Below are 27,173 nucleotides of genomic sequence, written 5' to 3'. Positions count from 1 at the left end.
AGCTGTGCCGACAGATGTTTCAGACTGCTGGAAATCCAGGGTTAATTTACTGTAAGGGATCTATCTGTCTCCTCAGTGCAGCATCATGGCTGCTCGTGTGCTCACTCGCCTTATGGAGGTTTGTGTCTTAGCAACAAAGTTTCAGAACTCTATTACAAGGATCTTACCGGAGCAATTAAATGGTAGTGGTTTGCCTCAGGGTAGCGACGTAACCGACCGCTGGGGATTCCAGCCGAGAACGTAACAGTTCTAGTTGACGCTTTTGACTGACACACTTTTAAATGGGATCAACAGGGAGGAAATTGAAGCCTCGGAGGTGCTGCTGACATTAGAGGGATGTTTGCAACTTCATCTAACAGCACGGTTACCTCTGCAGAGCGTCGAGGAAGGAACAACAGGATCAGGTCAAAAGAGGGCTTGCTCAAACGCAAAGAGGTCATAGTAGAGTAGATGTAGAAGAGGAGGCACGCCAGATATCAAGCAGCTTCCTTCAGCTTTTATAATAAAGGACTGTGAGATTTAAAGGGGCACTGCCAGTTTTACTGTTTACTCGTCATTGGGGGAGCAAACTGTTGTATAATGCTTTCTGGGGCCCTGGAGGGAGTTTTCCACATGTGTGCAAAAAATAACCCAGATAATGTCTTTTAGAGTTATTTCTGTTTGAGCTTTGAGACTTTAAATCCTCAACTGGAAGGCTGTGCCGAATTATGTAGACATTTAAACTGGCATGTTCTAACAAATGGTGCCGTGAAGCTGCACTGAGGGAGTCGCTTAACATATCATAAACAAAATGCTCTATATGTTTAAAGGAATTTAAAAAAGAATGAATTACTATAGGCTCACGTGAAACACGTAATACAGACAAACACACGATTTCTTTGCTTATATAAAAAATCTCACCTCCTACTCTGAGCGGCTCCACCTCCCAGATGCCCCTACTGACCCAGTGGCTGTCCTCCGCATTTATCACACACGTCAAAATGAAAGGGACCTCCTGAGATGATTTTTTTTTTTTTTTACATTTTTAATTTTTACAAGTGTCTACGGTTATCAAACGCGTTCACTGCGATCTAAATAAAGCTGTGTTGGCCCCGAGGTTTGCGAATGCTCAATGAACCGTGAAATCCCGCATTGTCACATTACTGCTCAGTGGGGGAGGAAAGTAAGACGCCGCTCCGCTTGAACGCGGGTTCATGCTTTATTTCACAGTTCAGCCGATCTGTGTCTGACATGTGCTGCGAGAAGTCAGCGGCGGTGTGGGTCTCCCTCACAAGACCGCAGTGAGCTATAGCTTGAAGGGCTGTTTTACAGATTGGAACTGGAAAGAAGGCATGCGCTGCTGTGCCAGGCGACAGAAATTAAAACAAGTCGTGTCAGTTTACATGTCGGTTAGTCTAATTAACCAGGATTTGCTTCCTTGACATCCTGCCTAAGGTGGATTTCTTTACATACTGCACGTGAAGTCATGCCAACTCTCTTTCCATTCAGAATCTATCTCTCTTCCTCTCTCTCTCTCTCTCTCTCTGTGGCGCCATAGTGAAAAACACTGCAGTTCTTTCAGCCAGTCACTCTGAGCCTGTAGCCTATACACACTGTCTCTCTCCCTCATTCAGTGGTTGGCTCGCTCTCTCTGCGCTCAGCACGCGCTGCTCCTCGCCTCCTCACTGCATCTGTCCTCCTCTCCCTGAAGTGAGGTACCATGCATCCTCCTGTCTCCTCCTCCTCTCTGCCTGTCCACTGCCATTCCAGGGTCCCTTTATCAAACAGAGCGCTCTTGCTGCAAAGCCGGGGACCATAAAAGCTCTGCTACTTGCTCGAGGACTTTGGAGACGGGGCAAGGCTGTTCGCCGGACTCCGAGGACAGCTGCGGGAGACAGCTGACTCTGTTGGGATGCAGATCTTTGCAGGACCTCTGCTCTCCTTGTAGGGTCCCTCTCAAAGTTGCAGGAGTGCACACGTCAGTCAAGACTCGTCTTTGTTTCTCAAAGAGCTCCAGCAGTGTGTAAGAAGACTTGTGTCGGTTAAGATCTGTGTGCATGTGTGTTGTACGTGGAAGGAAATGCAGCTATTTGCCGGAAAATATTTGTGCATGTTCGGTGTTTATTTGCAAGCGTTTTTGCGAAAGCATGACCCTATTTTTAAGATGTGTGACAGGAGTGTGAGAGTGTCTGTGATCGTATGTGTTGTGGTGGTGCAGTGTTACTCTCCTCACTCCAGGTGTTTGACTAAAAGGTTTGGCCACGGCTAGAGGGCAAGAAACACTCGCCAGACACCCACAACTCCTGGCAGCCCGACAAAGCCTTGTACACAAGTGAAAGAAATAGGCATCGGAGACAGACTTTGTAAACAGAAATAGACTGGAAAAGCGGAATATATATGCCAAGAGGTGGAGGAAATAAAACAGGGGAGACACAGGAAGATAAAAATTAGAAAAACTAGGACACCATCACGCTCATTCTTTATATTATCACGCCGAAGGAGCTTAGAGATGTGAGCAGGAGGCGTTAAAGTGAGCAAAACAGCACAGAAAAAGAAAATCCAAAGAGGTTTCACAGGTTTTTCTCACATCAGTCTTTTTTCAGGTTTGACAGGATATTTTTTCACCTCTAGTCAAGCGCTCTTCTCAGTTGGGCGACTCTTTGAGCGACTCATTCAGTACTTCTTCTTCATCCTTCTCCCTCCATCTCCACCCTCTCCCATGTTTCCAGGTGGAGTCCGACCGGCTCAGGATCACCGTCTAAGCTCCCCACACACTGACCGGGACTGCACCACTGATATGTCCGAGCTTGACTTAGCATAAGCTTGAGATTCTTCTCTCAAAAAGATCCTAAATGATCTAATGCTGCCTTTATTCCATACTGTGATTTCCATATGAGAATCAGCAGCACAAGGCAGAACTGGCCCGGACAGCTGACGTTTAGCTTCACTTAACAACAACAACAAAAAGGACAAAATCTAAGTTCAACAGACAGACAGAAAGTGAATTTTAAGCACTTTAAGGACACAATCAAAGCCGTGTTTGTCTTGGAGCTGCCCTAGTGGCCTTCGCCGACAGCCATGCAGGTGTCCTTTGCTTGCACGGACCACGGGCTGAAGGCCCCGCGGAACGGCGAGCACAACAAGCAGAACGCCACCAGCCCCAACACAACGAGCCAGGCCCGCGCCCGCTTCCGCACCGTGGCCCTGATAGCTCGCAGCCTGGGCTCCTTCACCCACCGCTACCACCACAACCTCAAGGAGTCCACCGCCAAGCTCACGGGCATGAAGTACCGGTACGTAACCTGGTGGTGATGATGTGTCAGGAAGGAGGAGGCGTGCTTAGTTTAGATTGAGTAATGTTCTCCCCTCTGCCCAGGAAATGCTATAAAAGCCTTCTGATTGTGAGAAAGAAAAATTTTATTTGAGAGACAGCAAACTACGGGAGCAAATGGCAGAAGAAGTATGAGCAGTGACAGGTGATGAGTGGGATGGTGTGTGCGTGTGAATGTTCCCGTGTGGTTTGTGTCAAGACAGACAACAAAAACACATATATTTTTCCAAGTTGCAGACTTATACGCGACAGAATTTAAAAGTGCAAACTGAGGATATACTGGTGAGACAGATGTAAACACTGTAGAGATAAAGTTCTTCAGTCTCACCAGAAAGTCAAAACTTGTTTTCGGCGTGTTGGTTTTAAGTGTTAAGTTTTTCACATCATCTAAATGGTAAAAACTGCTTCATTTCTTGTACCCGTGTACCCGTCCATCGCATGAAATGAAAAGCTTAAGTAATACAACAAAATGAATCTCTGTTACAAAGACATTCCCTTACAAACAAGATGTAAACAGCACAATACAATAAAACATAATGACCGTATAAATCACAATTTGATGCATTCCGATCAGTGCGTACAGGCCGGTTAAAAAGACAACACTAATTTGATTTCACACTGAAGCAGACGAGTCGAGGTGGGCTGAACATCTGTGCCCGGCATTTGTTTTAACAAAATTAGGTGGAAGGTGACAAATGAACAGCAATAAATTTAAATTTACTGACAAAATATGATTTATAGTTTAATCAACCAAGATGATCTGGTAACGTAATATAAGAAGAAAAGAGAGAACAGTTTACATAAGCAATAGCAATAATAAAGTAGATGAAAACAAATGAGAAATGTAATTGACACTCTAGTATACTAGTATAGCCACATACACCAATCAGGCATAACATTATGACCACCTTCCTAATATCGTGTAGGTCGCCCTTGTGCCTCCAAAAGAGTTCTGTCCTGTGGTGTCTGGCAACAGAATGTTGTTAGTGGGGGTCTTTGGGTCCTATGGGTTTAGGGGAGGGGCCTCCATGGATCAGACTTGTTCCAGGGTATCCCACAGATACTTGATCAGTTTGGGATCTAGTGAATTTGGAGGCCAGGTCAACACCTTGTGCTGTTTTTCATGTTTTTATGAGTTGTTCCTAAACTGTTTTTGTGTGTGTGCCTGTGTCAGGCTGCATCCTGCTGGGGATGGCTGCTGCCATCAAGGACTGTCATTGCTATGGGGTGGGTGGTACATGTCTAAATAACATCCACATGAATGCCAGGTCCAAAGGTTTCCCAGCAAGATGTTCAGTGTTATTTACTTCTCCTGTCAGTGGTTTTAATGTTGTGGCTGATCAGTGTACATCAGCCTACCTAAAAAGCTGAGTTTGATGTCAGTTTAGGACGTTGACCATGCTGCACACAGTTCTCAATAACCGGCTGTGACCGTGCAGCACATTCTGGAAAGTGTGACAGTAAAGCTGAGCGGTGCGGGGCGGTGGAGCTCTCCATGTGCGCCTGTGTGGGAGTTGTAACAAGGCTGGGCCAAGTAAACAATGCTCTCTTATCTCAGCGAGTGGGCTCTTAACCCAGACCGCAGGAGCAACGTAGTCGCTTTCACCTCACGCTGTTCACTCAGTCGAGGGGGTGACATCATCGTCGGTGTCAGGATCAAGAGAGGGAGACACGGAGGAGAGAGGAGCATGGGGAGGGATGGAGTCAGAGAGGAGACATGAAAGAAAGAAAGAACAAAAAAAAATGATTTAGAGGGAGAGAATAGGTGATCGGATGAGGAGGAAATTAGGGCCAGTTCACCGTAAAGAGGCAATTAACAGAATACGGGCAGACTGGATGCAGCAAAGTGTGATAAGTGTCTGCTTGTCACACAATTTCATCTCGTTTCCATAACAACATTGAAATGGCCTGCTTCAATCTGCTCTCAGCGCTGAATGGCGACTCCACTGCGCTTACAAAAGTTTCAATTTTCCCATTGAGCGAGAAAAACTGATTTTGAAACTCTAATTGCATTTTCAACCTTTTCAAAAATAATAATAATACCAATGAATTACAACCAACAAAGAAGCTTCAGTTTGGTTATTCTTGCGCAGGTGGAGGATGTTAGCAAGCCTCCTCCAGGTCTTCAGAAAATCTGAAGTTTTTACCACACTGAAGGAAATACTGGATGAAAATCTCCTCTCTGCCCCAAAGATTTTCTGCTTCCTCCTCTTTCATACTGTATCTCTCTCCAAACCAAGACTCAAAGCCGCGTGGTTAAAGTGGATCCTTGTATTGCTTTGGATGCTATCAGAGAGCCTCATCTGTGCTGTACAAATTATTCGAGGCTTTGTTATCGCACAGAAAATTTTCTCAGAGGTGTGTGCGTGCGTGTGTGTGCGCGCCATCGTGGGCGTACACATTTGCACATTGCATTATGAGTGCATGTATGTGCATTTGATGTGCGTGCCACATGAGGCTCCACACAGGGAACATCTGAAGGCGTAGCGAGCAGAAGAAGTAGTGTGCAGAACAAGTGAGCACATAAACTAATAATATCGCCACCCCCAGCAATTTAGTTGTCATGGCGATTGAAATATAGGGTAGTCATAATTGCGGTGTCCCACGGTTTGACCTCTTACATGCAAACAGGATGCATGCATGCCGGCCGAAATGTTGGCTTGGCTGGCTGAAACAAAGCGCGCCGCTGTTCTGGCTTCACGAGCTGTGCAGATTATTTCTGGTTCCTGGTTGGGAGCCTCTGGTTGCCTGGACTGAAATTCATAACGGTCATTAGGCAGCAGAAGGCCTTTTCGACAGTCCAGGAGGTTTGGGGAAGGTTCCGCTTGGTTTGCTTCTGAGCTGCGCTGCAGATGGGCATGCAAAAATCCCTTCTGTTGGTTCCTTCGGATGAAGGCTTATCATCAGCTAACAGAGAGAGAGAGAGAGAGAGAGGCACTCCGTGCTCTGTATGCATCTGTGTGCCGCCAGTGTTAGTAACGCACGTAAAATGTTTGTTGTTGTTTTTTACACAGGATAGCCAGAAAATGAGAAAATGTGTTTCATAGAGGTCATTCAACTTTGTTTTGTTCCACACAGCTGGGCTGAATGAAAGTCTTTGAGGAAACTGTATGCGTCTTTGTTCCATTTGTTGAATGCCTCTAGCTTGATCCCTTTTTAATTAAAAAATCTTTCTCCTCTTTTGAGCCCCTTAATTTAATAAACCAATAGGCAAATATCTTGGTGAGTGAGTTCGCATTACTGCCTGAGTCGCCTGAATCATTAACAGTGGAGGATGGATTTCTCCTGCTCATGTGTCACAAGGCTGAAAACTGTGTCATGTCATTGTCACTGTCAAACACTAGTTTCCCGAATGTTTTTATCCGATTTGCAGATTCTTTTTACATATCACATCAACAAGAAAGCTGCATTTTTTTTCTTGTGCGGACGCCTGTGACTGAGGATTAAACTGAAGCCTACAGGTTTTTACCTTGATAGTGAGGATTGATGCGGCCTTGACTGCAGAAAGATTACAGATGTTCCATTGTTGTGGATACAACCACATATCCCTGTTTATAGCCATGTGCATGTGCAGGTATGTGTGCATGTTCGTACGCCCTCATGCACGTCTGCACTCATGAAGCCGATCATGCCTCTCTTGCTCAGAGACACACCATTTGTCATTTTCCACTCAGGTTTTTAAACACACATGAAAAGACTTCGACAACCTCCAGTTAAATAAAAGCGTTTCACGGCTCCAACATCATTTACTTCAGTTTTCTTTTTGGCCTTTGTGCTGTGATGTGTAGATCTAATAATATGAGCCGGGGTGTTGCGCAACCGGAGCCCCGCAGCATGGAGCTCTCCCTAAAGACCAAACAAGCCCCAGAGGATGAGAACCAAACAGTCCCTCAGTTGAAAAGCAAGAAAGTTTGAATCTAGTGCGTTTTAATTAAAGGTCACGACTAAAGCAGCTTTCTTTAGCTATAATGGTTTTATTAAAGTGTTGCCTTGCGAATCCAATTTTCTCCTTTTCTCCTTAATTGTCTCCGTTAAACAGGCCGTAATCGCAAGGATAATTCGATGGATAAAACAGAAAGAAAGCAGCACTGCGTGTGTGTTATCCTAAAAGAATAGAATTGAAAAAAACATCACTGAGCAGAGCAAATCAAACTATCTCATAATCCAAATCAATCTGAGTTTTTATGCTTTATGCACATTTGTCACTGAAAACACAAACTGACTGGTCTATAGTAGAAATTAAAAGGCTATCACATGCTGCATGTCTTTTCCGTGACTGTAATCAAACCATAACAAGAGCTGTTTTTTGTTTTATTGTTCTCAGGATACGATTAGTTTTTTTCTGCGTTGCCTAGCTCTGTCTGAAATTCACACCACACTGAATCAGCCACTTCAGATCAGCCCACATGTTTTCCAATACAGGGTCGACCCCCGGGCCGCTAGCTTTCGGTCACGTGTGTCTTCTTCTTACCGCAGCTACAGTATCTCGTGTGAATATTCTCTACCCGTCAGTCACCGGAACGATGTTTAAATTCAAGAAAAAGAAATGAGTCCAAAAAAAGAATGAGTCTGTGGAAACTGCACAAAAAAAAGTATAAAGATAAACAATGCTGACCCCAGGCCTGTGGAAAAACAAAGAAGAAAAGTCACGTTCCAGACTCTTTATCTCTCTTCTTCGCACACACTGTACAAACATGCGTATTGTGCGGCGCCCTGTAGGGAGCTGGCTGTCATTTCCTATCTCCCGTTCTGTGACTTACAGAATGCTTTTTCTGTAGAGGGCGTTTGATCTGCTTAGACTTGGGGCTTGGACTCGCAACTTGGCGAGCTTCCGTCTGCTGCCGGTGTCTCCTGGCTTCTGCCTCCCCTTCTCTCTTTATAGCACCCTTTCTCCTTCTCCTCGCCATCCGTCAGCCTCATCAGCGCTTCCTTCCCCCCAGCAACTCCGCCGCAGCTTTTCTTTCATACTTAATCTATTCATTTTTCCCCCTTAAAGTGCTTGATTTCACTTCCCTACTTTCTCTCCTCCCACACAGGCCCTGGTTTTGATATATTTAGAACATGACCCGCCTTTCCCCCTTTGCAGTGAATTATTTTGATAACAGCATTATGGTTGCCATCGAGAGAGCGGTGGGAACCGAGGAGGTGGGTGTTGTCTAATCCCTCTGCCCATCAATGTTGGCTTGAGTGGGTTTGCTTTGTTTCTATTAATCCCCTGCCAGTGAGGAGTTTTGTCTGTTTGCTCATAACCTTGACAAGAAGTGTTTGCTGACAAATATCGATGTGGACAATCCAGCGTCTGGAAATAGATCACAAGTGTGTCCTGAGATTCATGTAAGCGCTTTCCAGGAAAAAAAAAAAAAAAAAGACGAAGAGAATCCTCCCACGAGAAGAGGTGATTCCTCTTAAGGTTTAAACTTAATATTAAGCACTGCACATCAACCAGATGTTCCTTTGATGTCTATATTTCAGAATAAGACCCACTAAGAATAGAAAAGGCTACATACAGTAGCAGCTCCCAGGATGTTCATAAGTGGTGACAGGTTTGCGTGAGGAGGCGTCATCAAATGACTCATTTGTCATTTTACTTCAAGGCTTCTCTTGAGCACCATCCAAGCATGAGGGGCCGAGCCACACTCACTGGCTTGCAAAGTTGTTTATGTGCAAGTTTGTAAGTCGTCTCCTTCCGTGTGTGCACACAGAGACAAGCACCAATTTTCTCTTAAAATAAAAGTTGTTCGTTACGCCGCCTTTGTCTCAAATGACACGCTGAGTCATTAGCCGCTTTAGCCCTTTGCTGCGCCCGTATCCCAGACCTATTCATCTGTTGATGTGTAGTTAATCATCAGGTGTGGCCCTAGCTGCTGCTTCCTGACTCCCTGGAACACACTGTTCACAAGAACACAGAAGCAAGGCGGCTTTTCCGGCTGCTCGACATCAGCTTTGTTTATCCCCCTTCATTAAACCAGCATGTGTGCATTCAGAGCAGCACACAAAACACTGCAAATTTAACTTATGGAGGAACTCCAAATACAAAGTTAGCTTTTACCCAAGGACAGTCAGCTTTATGTGGGAATGGATCAAGCGTGGCAGCTTGTTTATTGTGGGGATAGCGTGCATGAATGAGCCACTGTAAACATGAAAACAGTACCGATGAAGATCCAAGGCAAATGCAAATACTGTTCCAGGCGCTGAGCATTTGTCGCTCAAAGAAGCCTAACCCAGAGTAGCTTGCAACAAATGCAGTGGCGATCATTTCCTCAACATCAGGCGAGGTTTTGTCCTCGATAACCCACCCCCGACAGAACACACACAGGTTCAGTCCATAGCGTACTCTTAACGAACAGTTCCCTTCCTCCACACTTTCATAGATCAGAGCTCCCACTCTATAATACATCAGAGAGACGGAGGATAGAATATCCAAACTCCTCCACCACGTTTAGTACAAGAACGCATCCTACGATTTGTGACAGCAGTGAGATCTGTCTCCTGGTTTTCTCCTGTCGAGCTGCTATCAGAGGCTTAATTGCACAATTCATCAAAGAATCCATAAATGTATCTCATCACCCCTACGTCAAACGTAAACACGTTGTTTTTACACTTGGAGGCTAATCGAACAGCTGACTGGATGACTGATGCCTCAAGCTGGGCACCTAATTGAATAGTCTGAGGGCACATGCACTTACACGGCACAGGCTTGAATTCCTCTCGATATGCTGCGGCCATTAGTCGTCAGGCAGAAGAAAGCGGCTGCCAGCATTTTACAGCTCAACGTTTACAGCATCATTTGTTGCGGCGAGTAAATGCCTGCACTGCCAAGCAGAAGGCCATAATTGTTTTGGAGGTTGTTTCTCTTCCTATCTGGACGTATTCTCCTCTTGAAGATAAAGCCCGCCATCAGGGTTTTGTGTGCGCCCGTGACCTTGACGACTCGAAAGAATATGTCTCAATTTCACAGCGCTTGCGTCGAATCCCTTGCCCCTTCAGACGGCCGTGACCACCCTTGCAGGGGCCTTTGTCACGGCTCTCTTTCACCTGCAGTCCGCTTCCGTCACACTGTGGGAAGACAGCTGTGGCGGCTGGCGGGGGAACAATCTGCTCCCGCAGCCATCGTCTGTGCTGAACAATTAAACGCTTGCGCCGCATGAGTTCATCTCTCAGTAGGACATGATGTGGGACAGATTGTTAAACTGGATGTGAAGTGAAGACTTGTTCAATTCGTCTGCTGTGTTGTTTGTAAGAGTTGAACGTGCTAAATGAAGTGAAAGCTCAGGGTACAGGAAAGATGAGCTATTTTTGAGAAATGCTGATGTAATGCTAATAATAACTTCCATGCTAGTGATAGTGCGGAGGGTTGTCTGTGTTTTGTGGGGAAGACGAGAACAGTAAAAGGCCCGGGGACTGAAGCACTGCCTGCTGTAGGAGGATGTCAAATGCTGCGAGTATCACAAGAGGCAATTGAATGAGAAATGAAGGGGGTGAACAAAGGGCAACTTGTCAAAAAGTCATGTAACAAACTTCCTGCTGCCAACGAGCAAAACAGTGTTTTATGTGTTTTAGTTTTTTTTAGCCCCTCTGTTCTTTCAAAGGAGGTGGGATTCATGCTGATGTAATGAACTGAGCTCCCTCCCCCCTATAATCTCCCTATTATGATTCATATTTGACAAAGCTGACCCTCTCAACCAGTGAACAGTCTCTTGATCGAACGCAGGAGACGACAGACATTGTTAGGCTCTGCGCATTTGACGTTTACAATTCGTTTCTTCTGCTCCACAATTGTACACGACTTCAAATTCAGCCTCCCCGGTCACAGTTTGATGACAACATAGATTTTGGCTTCGTTTATGCAGAAAGCCGCGGTGAGCCCAGAGCAAAATAAGAGCGCATGTGGCAGTAATATTTAAAAAGCATTTGACTGATGACATCTTGAATCTTCTTAATCGTGCTTTGTTTTGCTTCATAGGAACCTGGGGAAATCTGGGCTGCGTGTCTCCTGTCTGGGCCTCGGTGAGTACATTTAATTAGCATAAACGAATGGCAAATTACTTCATTAAGCGTGTGTAAGGAGGGAATCTTTTTTTCTTTTTTCTTTTTTTTGAATTTCAAAATATAATTACACCCTATTACAGGCTCATGCATCTTTTATATTCATGGGAAGTCATGAGAAAACAACAGAAAGCGGAGCATTAATATTCTCCGTGTTAATATTTAATCAATAGCACCAGTTTCAGCAAACAAGTTGCTCAATTATCACACATATGCAGAGCCCACCAGAGAGTACATACTCTCATTTGTCTTGATAGGACTGATTAATTTAGTTAATCTCTTGTGTGTTTGTGCGTGTTTGGGGTTGTATCATCTTGCAGTGTGTGTGTGTGTGCGCGCGCCAAGCTGCTTGAAGGGGGAGTGTCTCTGAAGATGACTTGACGAAGCAGCGGACTGAATGATGCTGAAGGAAATCTGTGAATGAGTTGTTAATTGTCTCCATAGTGGTTTTGTTTTTGTGAGATTTAGCAGCAGATTGGAGGAACGGCGCGGAACATTTATCAACTGGATGGAATTCGTTTCGAGCTCTGATATTGGAAAGCCGCAGCCAGGCAGTAGTGCCCTTGAGTGAAACATTGATCCGTTGATACCAGTTTTCTGTAGAGAGTAGGAAGGCAACGCATAATTTCACACCGAGGATCAAAACATGGCTCAAAAATATTAATTCTGTGATATTTTTGAGCTTCAGTATCTCAACTGTATGATCTAATTCTAAAAGAGCAGGTCGACGTTTGGGAAATATACTTTCATTTGGTGTTGTGAGAGTTAGAGGTCAGAAGATTTTCAGAAAGATCTGAGAAAGGACTACCACTATCAGGCAGACAACCTGGGCACGATTATTTCCCGTCTTCTTCCTCTGCAGCGTTTGTGCTTAGCTAAGACCAGTTGGCACTAATCTTCTCTTCCAACTCTCAGTAAGAAAGTGAAAGAAGCAGCATATCCAAAAATGTGCTTGCTGCAGATTTAACACAGCATTCTTATGCATTAGTTCTCATCCGTGGTAGATCCGGGGACAGATGATTAACAGGAAAATGTGAAAGTTGTCATGAAAAATGTGTTCAGTCAGCCAGAGCAGAGCCTGGAATTGCCTCTTGCTACTGTATGTACGTCACAGCAGCATGTGTGTGCGCCGTATGTGTGCATTCATGTGTGTGCGGTAAGTGTAAGAGAGCCCCGCACGATCTGAGACTGCATCTGACCTTGATACATGGGTGTGTTATTGCACAATGCTGCTGTTACCTATCAAGTCTGCTTCAGCTTTTGACAAATGGCAGGTGCTGCCTCCTCACCTGCTCCAACCTGTTTATGCCTGGAAGCCAAGGATGAGTAAAAGGAGATTACGCTAAAGGAGAAAACATGCTTCCCTGCGTGGTACTTCTGATATGAAGCCTTTGCAAAGCTGATTGAAAAACGACGAACTAAAGATTAAAACACAGCCAGGCACCCAAGTACCTGTCACCAGAGAGCTGCGGGCAGGACAAGTGCTCCTTTGTTTAACATTATTTCTCCTCAATACCTGCCTCCTGTAGAGAGGAGGAAAGAAAATAAACAGATAATCATTTGATAAATTTTGTTTTGGCCATGCCCAGCTTAGAAAAATCAGACTGGGCCTACACCACTCTGCTGCTATATTCTGTTACAGCTGGCTACAGATTTAACACCAGCTTTTCCATTATTGCTTGTTAGTGGGAGATGGTAGCAAGCTTCATGTGACAGGATCAGGCAACAGAAGACTGGCAGGAGAATATAGCAAGAAAACTGTGCTCGCTCTCTTTAAACGACGGGAATGCAAGCCTGTCTGTGCACAAAAACACTGTGCATCAGTGCAGTCGCTGCAAGTTTATTGTATTTTATCACTATTTTATCACTGTAGCCCTTTATTTTATTTGTAGCTCATTGAAACAAAAGTAGCAACATGCCAGGGTTAGCCTAATAGGCCCATATGGCAGCGAGCCATTTCTCTTGTAACCTATCAACACTGACATTTAGCTGTGATGTCTCTGGGGCAGAGGCAGCCAAAAAATGTCAGGGTATTAATTAATGCACCATGAAATTGACTTGTTTTACATGCGAAATGTCTCGTACGTTCTGTTTTCGTTCCGAAGCGTTGACTTTGACGTTTCCTTCGACAGGAACATGGGTGACGTTTGGAGGTCAGATCTCTGATGAGGTAAGAACTCATGTCAAATCGATTCAATCAGCTGTCTCTTCTCGTTAGCAGACGATTGATCGTGACAGTTTGCAACGCCCGATTTGTAGCACCCATAGGTAATATTTAATGTAACGAGATGTAAAATTGTGAGGGTAAAGTGTAGACCTTGGCAATGATTTTGGTATCAAAGTCCCTGTTGGCTTCATCAAGGCCAAGTGGTCAGGCCTTATTCCACCTTGTCAAAAGTTATTAAGCACAAGACCTCTTCCGATACCGTGAAAAAACACTGATTTGGAAACAGCACATCATTGCCACACGGCTACTGGGACTAACTGACACAGAGATAGACAAAAGCACAAAAGCACAACAAGGGATATGTACAGTTTTGTCAGGGTGAAAAAAAACTGTCCCTTCAATCAGAGCGCACTTCTTCTTCTTCTAGATAAACCGCAAGCACAAGAACTAGGTCAAAATGTCTGTGAAATATAACGAGCAGAGAGCAACTGTAACAAGCAGCCTGAGCAGTTTTCTTGGTGCACTGTAACTCAGCTGCAAACTCATTTACTCTCCAGATACTTTAGGGAATTCCCTTCCTTTTTTAAGTGTAACTTGTGTGTGTTATATCACACTGATGCTCATGAGGGAACTCTTCACTTGCCTGTGTCAGGTGGCGGAGCAGCTGATGACTATCGCCTACGAAAGCGGGGTCAACCTGTTCGACACGGCCGAGGTCTACTCCGGGGGGAAGTAAGTGATGTCTCCCATTTGTTATATATGTCACTTCCACGGAGGACTTTTTTCTGGTCTTGTCAGCTCTTTCCCCACAGGACATGAGGTGCTAACAAGGTTTAGCCCCAGACCAGGATTTATGCACCTGAGGAAGCCAAAAATGAAAGGTAGCTGAGACTCTAAAGTGATTTACATAATCTTATTCATCACTGGAGGCTCACCGTTATGTTCACAGCTCAATATAACTTTATAGGCCTGGACATCGCCACTGTGAATAATGCAGAACATGCTGTAGCTGTAGAGGGATGAATATTAATTTCAAGGTTGCTGTTGAAATTCAGGCGTTCAATATATGAGGCATTTATCCTTTATCTCGTTCTCTTTTGGGTTTTTTAATCAGGCACTCATGCTCTAGATGTGTGGTAGATAATGTTCACGCTTACATGGTGCGAGAAAAATGGTGGCCTGAGATTTTATCTCATCATGATTTGTGTGGTTTCTTTGCAGAGCGGAGATACTCTTGGGCAACATCATCAAGAAAAAGTGCTGGAGGTAAAGTGAGGCCTAAACAAAGCCAAAGGCTTACAGTTAACATCCCAGGAATATGCTTCAGATTGAGTATGCACACCTGAACTCATGTGGACGTGCAAACATTACACTTGTACACTATGTGTACATTGCATTGTGATTTACTTCGCTGCTGTGAGAGCATCTACTATTGTGCAGTGGTTTTCTGCAACATTTTGGAGCCTCGCTGCGGAGTTTGCTCCCATTCTGTCACAAGAGCATTGGTGAGGTCAGGCGCTGATGTTGGGTGATAAAGCCTGGTTCACAGGTGGTGTTCTAATTTATCAGGTATCACAGAGGTTCTCCCAACTAGAAAACCTCTCTCTCTCTCTCCCTCTCTCTCTCCTGGTGGAGTCCGGGAAACTGCTGACAAAAAGGTGCAAGCGCAATATTATTGAAAGAAGTTCTTGCTATTCCTTTTGCGGCATAACTTAAAATAAAGCAATCACTTATGAAGGTTATGTTTTGTTTCCTTCAAATTGTTTTTGCAGCCTGCAGCCATAGAAGTATTGATTATTTCACAAGAAATAATTGCAATGAAGATTTTTTTTTTTTTTTATGTATTTAGGTACTGGTGTGCTTTGAGTTAAATGCAAAGATCACAGTGCTAACATGCTAACAATGTGAGCATGCTGATGTTTTGCAGACGGAGTGTAATGCTTACCACATTCACCATCCTCCATCCAGCTTGTTGTTGTTTTAACGTGCTAAAACATGTACATGAGGGCAGAAAAGTACTGATAACGGCGCTTGGAGATGTGCATGCTGTTAAACCTGTGATTATTATGTGTCTCGCCAATAAAAAGCACAAAAAACTCAGTCTGCTAATGATGCTAAGGAAAGGGGGACCACCAAGATGACTGAAATTCATCCTAAGGGCCGTTAATGGATGTGTGACAGAGCAGCAAGAGCATCCATATAGCCACACTGCTAATATACCTAAAATCAAGGTAGCACTTGGTGACAATATGTTGTCTTCTTTATTTCTTAAATTCTCCAATGTATTCTTGTGTAAATCTCACCTTAACCCCAAATTTCCCATTATTGGAAACCAAAAATATGCTAGTGCTTATGCATGTGTAACCAAGTAAGTGCTGGTGAACCCGACCCTCTAACTCCACCCCAGAAAAAACACTACTTTTATATTTTATATCATTAAAATGACTTTGTCTGTACTGCACACGGTGCCACACTGGAGATAAGCCTCACAGCAGCATGTGTATCTCCCTTCTCAACAAGTCATCCCAGCTCTCTGCCTGCCTTCACCTCAACACAGGATTTGTTTAAATTATTGATCATTCAAGCATGGGATTTCACAGTGAGGCAGCTTTCTTGTTAGAGTTCAGAGAATGAGTTCCTCTGTGATTCTTCATGCTAGACAACTTACATGTTTGAAAAGGGATTGCAGTACGTCTGCCAATTCCCTCTGTAAGAAGGTTACTGGAGGACACTCCTGTCATTATAATCTAAAGTAAATATGATGGTCGTGCTGTGTGTGCGCACATACACGTGCCATCATGCACACATGTAGACATGATCACGCTAACACATAAAAAAAAAAAAAACTTTCATGTTATTTTGATTGCCTTCTGATGTGTCTGTCTCGTCTGTCTTCCCTCAGGAGATCTAGCCTGGTGATCACCACAAAGCTCTACTGGGGAGGAAAGTAAGTGTGTGTGCATGTCTCTGTGTGTGTGTGTGTCCAGAATGTGGATTTTCCTCAGATGTTCAGGCTATCTCCCCAGCAGGCTACACATTAAAACCTATGCCTCCAGCTGCAGAGCGTGTGACATGGGATCAAACATTATGCAAAACCCAGAGGTGAAAAGACTTGGAGGGCACACTCAAAAATGACAACATGGACCTGGTCTGCCACCCCCTTTTCTCTACCAAAAAAGGGGGTGGCAGACCCCCGCTGCCAATACGCCGGGAGTGATGTCTGCTTCTCCTGTCATGCCGAACTATTCTGCTCTCAGCCTGCACTAGTCACATTTCTAAAAGTCTTCAGACTTCAGACCAAGGGACGCAGAACCTCAGCCAGCACATCCACATACTTCCTCTGGTTTTCTTCTGATAGAAGCATCAGAAGTTAAGTAGGCTAGGGCCTGAGTACAATTGTATAAATTTAATTTAATCTCATCCTCTCAAACTGCTGTGAAGGTATTTCAAATAATTCTCCACGCAAGATGGATTCAGAGAACAAATGCTTAACCCCCAACTGAGTGAGCTGTGAGCTTGCCTGAGAGGCTCGTCAAGCATCTCTTTAGTAGACATTTCTATGTTTGCTCTCTATTACACTCCATTACTCTTTTGCACATAAAGGTAAGAAGACATGCTAATATGCAGTACATTAATATTGCCCCGAGCTAGCTGGATCACCGCAGGAAGGAGGGAGGCAGTGAAAGAAAGTGCGAAATGAAGCAAGACAAACAGTGGGCAACTGAGCAACAACACACTAGAGCAGACGGAAAGGAAGTGGAAGGGTAAAAATGCAGGGTTGGGAAATTTCAGCACAGGTGAGGCTACTGACAAATCACCGGAGCGCAGTAAGCACAGCTCTTGCCTGTGACATTTTCAGACCAACCAGCAGCTGTGCTCGAACAGCTCCTTGAAAACCCCCTGTACATTACACACTTAACACTCTGCTTCGGCTAAACTAGAAAACCTCGTGCACCTACAGAGCCAGATATCTCCCTTAGGAGTTGGTGGAGGCTAAAAACTGAGGTAAAAGGAGAGTGAATATAGGACTTCATTTTGTGACACAGCCAGAGACAACAAGTTTAGTCCCAAATATCTCAATTATTATCATAGGTATATCAGTTTTAAGAGGCATTTCTGAGAAGTGTAAAGAAAATGTAGCATGATGAAGATTCTACATAAATTGAGTTCTTGTTACAGTTCTGCATCTAAAGGCACTTGTCTGGTGAACAGTATCTGTATCTATGTAGCCTATATAGAGTATAATCATGTTGAAGTCATTACTTTTTCTTTAAAACATGCATTAGTTCTACGTGTCTTTGTCCAGTCTTTCCAAAAGGGCAAATCACCAAAGTTAACTGGGAAGTCACAAAGAAATCACCGGTAATCAGGACAGACAGTTTGCTTGGTAGCTGCAGGCACGCTGCAGAGCATCGGACGGGTGTATTTCTCTTTAAAGATTTGGGTGTAATTTCTTATGCAGGCCCTCGCACGGTATATTTCACTCATCTGCTTTAGTTCACAAGGGCTGTGTGTATGTGTGAGAATTTGAGCGCCTATTGACACGCACGTCTTCTCCTCCCGTTGCAGAGCGGAGACAGAGAGAGGCCTCAATAGAAAACACATCATTGAAGGTAACAAGTCAATTTCCTCTCCTCCGCTTTGTCCTTCACATCACCCCTTCGCGCGGTGCCCCTGCCACACTCCTGTAATCTCCCTCTTTTCATTGCTTTTCCTCCTCTGTCTTTGTTCTTGTCTGGTATCTCTTTGATGTGCGCACAGGTGAATTTAAAAGCGGTATTAGCCAGCCGTGCATCACACTTTGACAGATGTTTTGTCTGTTTGCTTGTAATACTTTTGTAAGTGTCTGTTGCATCAAAGAGGTTCCACCGTATCATCTGCTCTGTCAGACCCTTTCAAGGAGATTTATGGCCTTATTCGAGCTTATGACAACAAAACTTTCTCATATCAATTGGCTGTATTCACCCCACTTCTTGTCATCCGGTCCGCAGCGCAATGCACCTCCTGCAGTGACTCAGCTCTCTCCCACATTATTAACATTCACCGCAGCCACTGCAACTTTCCCCCTAAACAAAAGACGGAGAATACAGTTAGAAAAGGGCTAGAGGAGAAGGACAATGGGAATTGTAAAGGAGGAGAACGAGGGGAAGGAGCAGCGGCATCTCCAATTAGTGCATGATAGGCAGCGTTTGTGAGGGAAAGGTGCAGTGTCCCCTGTCACCACTGCTGTGGCGCGTGTCATCACAGGCTAATGAACTGGCTCAGGGAAACATCTGCTGACACCATCTTCCATGCTGCTGGTTGTAGGGGGCTACCACAGGCTGGTCAGTGAATCATTTGATTGGTTAAGTGGCACTTACTGGGTCTGATAGGGCGTCAGAACCTAGCGATCAAAATCAAAGATTAGCGCAGATTAATCCCACGGTGCAAGGACCAACCGGCGAGTGTGTTTTGCGTTTTCCTCAGAAGACAAAGAAACTACTTGACAACTGCACCAATTCAAAGCCTCTTTCGCGGAACGCACAATTACATTGCATTATTCATGGCAGACACCAGTAGAGCAGCTTCGTTGTTCAACATCTTTTCTTGGTTCCAAAAATAGACTCCCTTCACAGCCAGCAAACTCCAGCTAATCCACGAGACAGCGGAAACGGCCCGCGATGACGGTGCAGGCTCAGATTAGGATCCATGTAATGGGTGTTTCTGGGATTGCGGGAGAGTACATGACAGAGGAAGGAATCGGTGGTTCTGACGGTGGTGGAGAGAGTATAACTCTCAGCTGGGATTAGTGGGTGATGAATATGAAGCTTCTGGCACTAATCGGCCGCGCACACACACACACTTGCTTAAGAGCGCAGGAGTGTCTTTTGCCTCGTCTCTCTATTACTCCGCTGTCCCCCTTTGTGACAGTCTCCCATGTGCGGTTTTCATATTTCATCTGCTTCTCTGTGTGAGTGAATGGAGACTGATCTGCTCACAATACATTGCTGCCATCTCTTATCCTTCCCGCAGCATTCAGCGTTACTCCTCCAGCAAATACTGAGTGTGACCTTTCTTCTCATCCCTTTGAATTGTTCGGTTCCGTCACTTACTGTCAAACAGCATTCATTTATGTAAAAGGTTGCACAGGCGTGGGGTTTCCTCGTGGATCGTTCTATAGTGGCGTGCACTCATCTTGAATAATCTGGAAAATAGAAATTAAGATAAAATAAAGACCGTTTCTGCTTTAAAGTAACGGCTATGTAAAGGGTAGAGCTAAATATTTATGACAGTAGCTTAAAATATAAAAAATTCTACACACAACACTCATATTATTTATTGCAAGCAATGTGTCCTTTTTTGTTAATACAGATAAGCTTCAGTTTCCCACAACATAAAGACTAAGATGTCCTTTTTTCTTATTTGTATTTCATGCTTTGAACCACATTATATATTTTACTTAATATGCACATTTGCTGTATGTGAAAAAAGTTTTTGTTTTATTTTATTTTTTATTTTTTATTTTACTTTTACTTAGCCACCTTGAGCTATAGGTCACACCAGGTACTGCTTATGAATCCAATTTTTCATTTCTAAGAGAATGAGTGTTACATCTCCTCTCAAACCTACATGGTGATCTTCATGTGTGTAATTCATGACATGAACGATGGCTTAATTACAACCAGGTTTTCAGCTCCTGCTAGTTTGCATGCACGGCCCCTGTCCACGTTCTGGATCACTTTAAAGGAGCGGAGCCATAATTGATACGATTACTCACCAGCGCTTTTCCCACTGCGACGAGCCAAAATGTCTGCAGCAACAACAATATCAACAAAACCTGATTCACACTGAACCGTGTCCTTTATCTTTTAATGGATAATACGAAGCAGGTGATTAAACTGAAAAAGATAAGCGGGCCCATTTAAATGAATATGGAAGAGCAGATCTTCACGTTTAGAATTATTGCACGTTATACACAACCGTTTCACACTCAAATCAGCTTTAATTAAACGAAGCAGGGAAAAATAGAATTAATTGCAATTTGGTGGTGTAGCATTGGATTAGTGTGTAAAGCGATAAAGGACTTTCTCTTGATTTGTTGGCGGTGGCTTGTAAACAATGCAGCATTTTGTCATTTGGCAAAGAGAACCTGCACTCTACGAGGTAAACAAGACTGAATGTGACGACTCGCATGCGACACGAGCTGGGTCAAAATATTCAGCGGGCCAGATGCAGCCGGAAGGCCTTGAGTCACATGTGGTCCACTGTCGCTTTGCCATGTTTATGAACATGTTGACTTCAAATTCACCCTGTTTTTCTTTTTACCTAACCAGAACTTTTGAATACCGTTTTTTTTTTGTATATTGTTGAGTTGTGGCTTTCATTATTTACATGACAATGTTGGATAAGAACAGATACGTGTAGCTGTATTCCAGTACTACAAGAGGTACTCAGTTAAACGCATTATTTCCTCAGCTTTTCCAACTCAGATCTCTCTTAAAACCCTTTATCTCTCCTCTATCTTCAGGCTTAAGGGGCTCACTCCAGAGGATGCAACTTGAGTATGTGGATGTGGTTTTCGCCAACCGGACAGACAGCAATACTCCCATGGAGGGTGAGTGATGTCTGACCAGATCTCATGGGGCTGGTTGAGGGTTGATGCCGGGACAATGCATGTCGCTCAGTAATACGAGTAGGTGAGAAATACTGATGAGGCCGCTGCCCTTCATGGACTGTCGGCCTTTTCCTTTCACCAAAGGGGTTCGTCTTTGCAGTCAATAGTGTGTGTTTCCCTCTGACACGCACACGCGCTACAAGTAATCTGACAATCTTCATCCTCTATTTTAGTCTACCAGTCCCCCTCCTCTGTCTCTGTGGGATCGCCAGGGTCTCTGAGTTGCACCCGCTCCCAGCCCTCCCTGCTCTTCAGAAGCAGGATTATCTGGCCCCTCAGGGAAGCTGGTGTATTTTTGGGCTGGTCTCACCAGATACAAGCTGTGCGCTCTATTCCTTTAACGCTCTACCGCTGCCTTTCCCACTCATCTACCTTATGCCACTATTCATTTATTTTCAACACTTCCAGTTTCCTCCTCAATTTCTTCTCCTTTGTGGCGTGGCCATCACGGACACTTTTCCCATTTTCTGTTCTTCTGCTCAAACCCCAATCCACAGGCAGTACTTGACAAAAAGGATGGGGTCCCGCTGATGTCACTGAGATATTTTCCATTCTTTCCCTTTCGTCCCCCTTTGCATCCTCCCCTGTGAGCCAGGAGACTGTGGGAGGCCAGTCTGTCATACTCATCGTTCCAGGGGCATTATGCTGTTGCTGGAATAGTACTGGTGACTGGCAGGCAGGCCGACCATGTAGTCTTCTTCATTGGAACTTCTAGTAAAAAAAAAACCCTCCGGATAAAGTCAAAAAGTATCATCTGATTGACGGATCGATTGGTTGAGGGTCTGTCAGGATGATGGGAACTGAGCAGAGATGTCAGATAAAGACAGATAGGCAGAGAGAGTTGTGCCTTCAGCTCCGTTGTTTAATTATTTAGTACTCCGGCGCAAGGCCATCATCATAAATCATTGTGTAGAGGTTCAGACCACCAGTGAGAGCTGCGTGTACATATTCTTCATGTATCTGCGTTTCCTAAATAACTTCATGGTGGGACGGAGGAGAAGTGCCAAGATGCACATGAAATTCCTACATACTGCAAGTATGTAGGAATTTCTATGCACATGCCTGAGGTATCGATTCATGCGCCCACTTCATGTTCCTGAAAGTGGATTCACAACACCAATAAAAAGCACAAGGAAGCATTTATGCTCAAATTGTGTTACAGAATGAGAAGGTAAAACTAACCAACAGGTGTGTCTGAATGCGGTTTGTTCTTGTGACTTTAACTAGTTCCGACTTTGTGTGAGACAACTCGTGTCCCCTTGGGGACAAAAAAAGTGATGTCATGGCTGCAGAGTCTGCCTTTGTTACCATCACTGACGTCCTTCTCCCATATAGTCTTCCTCTGCTTCTCCCCTCTCAACTCTCTGCTTGCTTGTTTTGTTTTCTGGCTTAAATTCAGGCCAACGGCAGGAACAGGGCCAAGTGTGTGTCACAAAAATGCGACTTCCTGGCAAGTCTCCAAACCCCCCTTCATCTCTTCTCCTCCATTTCATTGTTGCAGCTGTCATTTGTAGTGATGAGACTGTATGAAAGTTTTCCCCGAGCTGACATTTCATCTAGCGTGTCGCTAACTTGGATGTATAGTTTATAAAACACTCGCAAAATAGAAGGAGCCTCAAGGACAAGCATCTGTGCCACAGCCAATTCATTGTATTAATAGGTACACCGTAGCCTGCAGAGTAAATTGTCCAAGTCTCTGCACAACGTTGCTATCGACTCACATTTTATTTGATCTGACGGAGCAATATCAGGAAAAGTTAATCCATTTGATCAACTGAATGAGAAAATACTTCACACTGAGTGAACGGGACATACAGCCAGAGGAAAAGAGCCATCAGTAAAAATATTTTATATCGATCCCTCCAGCCGAGTGTTTTTTCTCCCCGGAAAGCAACAGAATGCGAAACACAAACGCTTCACTGACACCCCAGACGTCTCAGGACATTCCTCTAAAGGCCGGGATATCACCTCTCTCCTCAGATGTTCAGCAGCGAAGAAGGGCATGATCTCACCCACTCAAATCCTCCTTTTAACTGCACATGCAAAGCCGCCATTCCCACAACCATGAGACAGGGCTACAGCAGCCACTGAAAATCGCCTGTGATGTTGTATATTGATGACCACCCTGCCTGTATGCATGAAGAATGTAAACATTAGCTTCGCAAAGGAGAATTACCTCCCAGCATTGCAACTCTCCACAGAGATGGAGCGCTTTCTTAATCCCTCCTTGCTGCACAGTGCAGAGTGGCACAGTGAGACCGGCTGGCTGAAGTTGGCCAAGTGTTCCAGACTCAGTTGCTGCTACGAGGATGCTCAAGGACAAACTGACACGGGCTAGCAGCCAAGCAGTTTGCAAGTTTGATGTCTGTCATTCTAATGAGTGAGCTTTGGAGAGCCAGTTTCTTTTCTTTTCTTTGCACTAAGCTAACCGGCAGCTGAATGTGTAGCAAACTTTGCATCTTGCGCACAATCCTTAACGCTACATTTTGTTCACACGTGCACACCATAATTTGCCTACACCATCACCCACATCACCGTGCTTCAAATCATTGCAGTGGGTTTTTGTGAGTGGGGTGTTGATGCTGCATATCTCACCTGAGCACTACGCTCAGTGTGGCATCTGTTGTTGGAGCCGGTGACTCACCGCGGCCGAGTGGAAAGAAACATTATGTTAAGACGTGGATGTTGCTGTGAATTAAGTTGTCATCTTTCCCTCCTGGCGTTGAGACGGATTATGCATGCATTCGCAAAAACTCTTGTGAACTGCGTTTGCCTCCAAGGTTTCTACTCGGTTCCCAGTTTTTCCTTCTGTCCTTACCTCCCTCCAAATCTCTCCCTTCACTTTGGAGCAGATGTACTGTTATTCCTCTACCCTCCCACCTGCTTCACCCACACACACGCTAGCTCTCCGTCTCTCGCTGAGCTACATTTTGGTCCAGAGAGAAAACTACTGATGAAAAGGAATCAGTCGGTTTTAATCACACAGTGCTGTGGTTTCATCTCTTCTCCCTCACTTTCAGTCTCTCGGCTTCACATTTTGCATTATGCCAACGTAGCAGATGTTTCATTAATGCATTTAATCGCAGTAGGAGACTTGTGCAGGAACATAAATTGCTTTATGTTGTTGTTTTCATTCGTAATTAGGAAGTCTGCATAGCTTGCAAAGACATGCGTTCAAAATAATAGCTGCACTTCATCCTCCTAGTACTTCACAGCAGTTTTTTTTTTTATTTAAAACTGTTTTGTTTATCAGTGATTCCACCAACCGTTACATCGCTGCTGCATCCTCGGGCATAAATACACAAACCACTAAAGGCCACTGTGGCTGACTTCAGCCCCGTTAGTTTAAACTCGCTATGATTCGTTCCATTGCACAAGCAGCATTCAGCCAAGGTTGGCTGAGTCTTTTCATTTAACCCCTGCAGCGTTTGGCCACATTCAGTAATGTGACCCCAGCAAACAATATCTGCTCATACATGAATGTAAAATGAGCCTTTATCACAGAGACTGAATACATTTCAAGGATGCGGTTAGTTCTTACGGCCAGTTTTACCTTGCTGTTAAAGTCTTTAACTCTTCAAATCTTCTTGATAATTTTGTCGTCATCTGAAGAAAATGCCACCTGAATATAGACTGAATTATCTTGGGTGTATAATGTAAAAATAATCTTAAAAACATTTTTTTAAAGGGTCTTCCAAGTTGCAACTATGGCGCCACCCACTGTTCAGTTATTGGTAATGTACATATCTGCTCTTGAATGTTTTATTTTTACAGAGATAGTGAGAGCAATGACACATGTGATCAACCAGGGGATGGCCATGTACTGGGGGACATCTCGGTGGTCGGCCATGGAGATCATGGTGAGTGATGTGAAAATATATTAAGCACCTAGCAACAAGAGATTAAGCTGAGAAGTGTGTTTGTTACATTTGTCTGTTAGTCCCAGCTGTGAGATTATGGAGACTTTTAATAACAGTTTCCGTGAGAGGCAAGTAGAAACAAATTTGCTGTGTAAATTACCATTACAAAGCAATCACAAATAGCAGAATGACTTCAGAACGACTAACTGCAGTTTGTTTCATATTGCTGTGGAACTAAATTTGAAGAACACCACCTTGATGAGCAACACCGTTCCCTTTGCTAAACTATCTAGCTATTTATCCCTCAGTGAATACACAGTGAAAGATGTCCAGCTTTGCTTATACTGTAGAAAGTGAATGAAATCCAAGCTACTCTGATGAAACACAGTGCTGAGAAAAAGATAAAAGTCTTTCTCATTGTTATTCCCTCTTCTCGTTCAATTAGGAAGCATATTCTGTGGCCAGGCAGTTTAATTTAATTCCACCGGTGTGTGAGCAGGCAGAGTATCATTTCTTCCAGAGGGAAAAAGTGGAAACTCAGCTTCCAGAGCTTTACCACAAAATAGGTACGTCTATAGTTATTAATATATGTATTAATATTTTAAAAAAAAATTATTCAAACAGATTATGTATCTGTGCTCACTGTTATGTTTCAGGTGTGGGTGTGGTGTCTTGGTCTCCTTTGGCCTGTGGAATTATCACCGGAAAATACGAAAACGGTGTCCCAGAATTGTCCAGGGCCTCGATGAAGGTGCAGTTTGAATTTCACTTTTCTAGTTCTAAATATCTCTAAAACTATGTTTAGCTGGCAACATAACCAGGTCCAAGTTAGTTTCTGCTGACTGTTAATTCTAATGATTTCACTGTTCCTGTGTAGCCATACCAGTGGCTGAGGGAGAAGATAATGAGTGAGGATGGGAGAAAACAACAAGCCAAACTAAAGGAACTGACTCAAATCGCGGAGAAGCTTGGATGTACTTTGCCACAGTTAGCCATAGGTAACAAAAAAAAAAAAAAAAAAAGCTGACAAAGTAGATGCTGCCTCAGTGTTACATTTTTCATCTTTTCAGCTTAAAGCTTTCCTTGTCAGCAACAATTCATTTCTCTTCTACTTTTGTACCTTAATTATAACTAGCCTGGTGCTTGAGGAATGAGGGAGTGAGCTCAGTGCTTTTGGGGTCCTCCAACCCAACCCAGCTGACAGAGAACCTGGGAGCCATTCAGGTATGAAGAACCTACTGGAGAGTAATTTGATTAGGCTGTCTTGTTGTCATCCTATGAATATGTGCTCTTTCTTTATTTTGCGCATTTCAGGTAATTCCAAAGATGACAGCAGGCATCGCCTCGGAGTTGGATCATATACTAGGCAATCGCCCACACAGTAAAAGGGACTACCACCATTAGAACGAACCCCCTTCTAGTGAACTATGCTCCAAAAGCTTATCAAAGCTCACCTTTCACAGCCATGGCACCATGAGTGTGTGCCCAAGATCGCTTGTGTGTGCGTACGACTGTGTGTGTGTGCCGGTGTAATGTGTTCTGCTTGGCTCCTTCAACCGGTACTCATTAATGTAAAGCGAGCTACTCGGCAAAGCATGCATGCTACAGCTATAGCAGCCAGTGACTGGACTAAACGAAAGCCAATTAGAGGATTCAGCGAGGTGATTTCTGGTGCAAAAACCTCAACAAACTGTGGAAAAGTTGCTGAACCACAAAAAATAAAAATAAAAATAATAATTTAGAAATAGCTCAAATGACCTCTGTGAATATGGCTTTCAGTGCACGTAAAAGAAAACTTTAGCTGAACTTGTTACCCCCAAATGCATCATATTAAGCTCATGACAGTACAGGACTTATGCAACAGAAAGATGATCTGTTTCAAAATGTACCTAATGTTACAGAAATCTACCATACTAGATGTTTGTGGTTTGTGAAAAAGAATCAGTGATGATGTTTGTAATTGGGTCTCTGCAGACTAGATGAACATCCCCCAATGCAGCTGTAGCTGGCCTGTCATCGTGATGAATTGTTAAAGTACTGGATAAACCGAAATTCTGCTCACAGCGTTTTTGCAAATACCAAGAGAGCTAAGTTTGACAAAAATATGTTTCAAGACATCTGTACTGACTGTTATGT

General features: G+C 44.0%; 1 protein-coding gene across 1 annotated transcript; it reads left to right on the top strand.

Moving 5' to 3' along the window:
- Positions 1-2,625: 2,625 nt before the first annotated feature.
- kcnab1b (potassium voltage-gated channel subfamily A regulatory beta subunit 1b) lies at positions 2,626-26,733 on the top strand. Its single transcript, XM_084546649.1, has 14 exons — positions 2,626-3,272; positions 11,274-11,317; positions 13,489-13,526; positions 14,176-14,255; positions 14,745-14,789; positions 16,426-16,470; positions 18,093-18,136; positions 21,031-21,117; positions 24,952-25,037; positions 25,483-25,603; positions 25,694-25,788; positions 25,915-26,035; positions 26,173-26,261; positions 26,352-26,733. The coding sequence occupies exons 1-14, from the start codon at positions 3,058-3,060 to the stop codon at positions 26,439-26,441; spliced, it is 1,200 nt and encodes a 399-aa protein (XP_084402775.1). The 5' UTR covers positions 2,626-3,057; the 3' UTR covers positions 26,442-26,733.
- Positions 26,734-27,173: the final 440 nt, after the last annotated feature.

The sequence above is a fragment of the Chelon labrosus genome (assembly GCF_963514085.1).
Source record: "Chelon labrosus genome assembly, chromosome: 6".
Lineage (NCBI taxonomy): Eukaryota > Metazoa > Chordata > Actinopteri > Mugiliformes > Mugilidae > Chelon > Chelon labrosus.
Note: the sequence above shows the minus strand (reverse complement) of the source record. Positions and strands in the feature narration are given on the sequence as shown.

Excerpts from the sequence above, each read along its gene's own strand:
- kcnab1b (XM_084546649.1), top strand. The coding sequence starts at position 3,058 with ATGCAGGTGTCCTTTGCTTGCACGGACCACGGGCTGAAGGCCCCGCGG. Across the intron at positions 13,527-14,175 it reads GAGGTCAGATCTCTGATGAG|GTGGCGGAGCAGCTGATGAC; the intron begins GTAAGAACTCAT and ends TGCCTGTGTCAG. Across the intron at positions 14,256-14,744 it reads GAGGTCTACTCCGGGGGGAA|AGCGGAGATACTCTTGGGCA; the intron begins GTAAGTGATGTC and ends GTTTCTTTGCAG.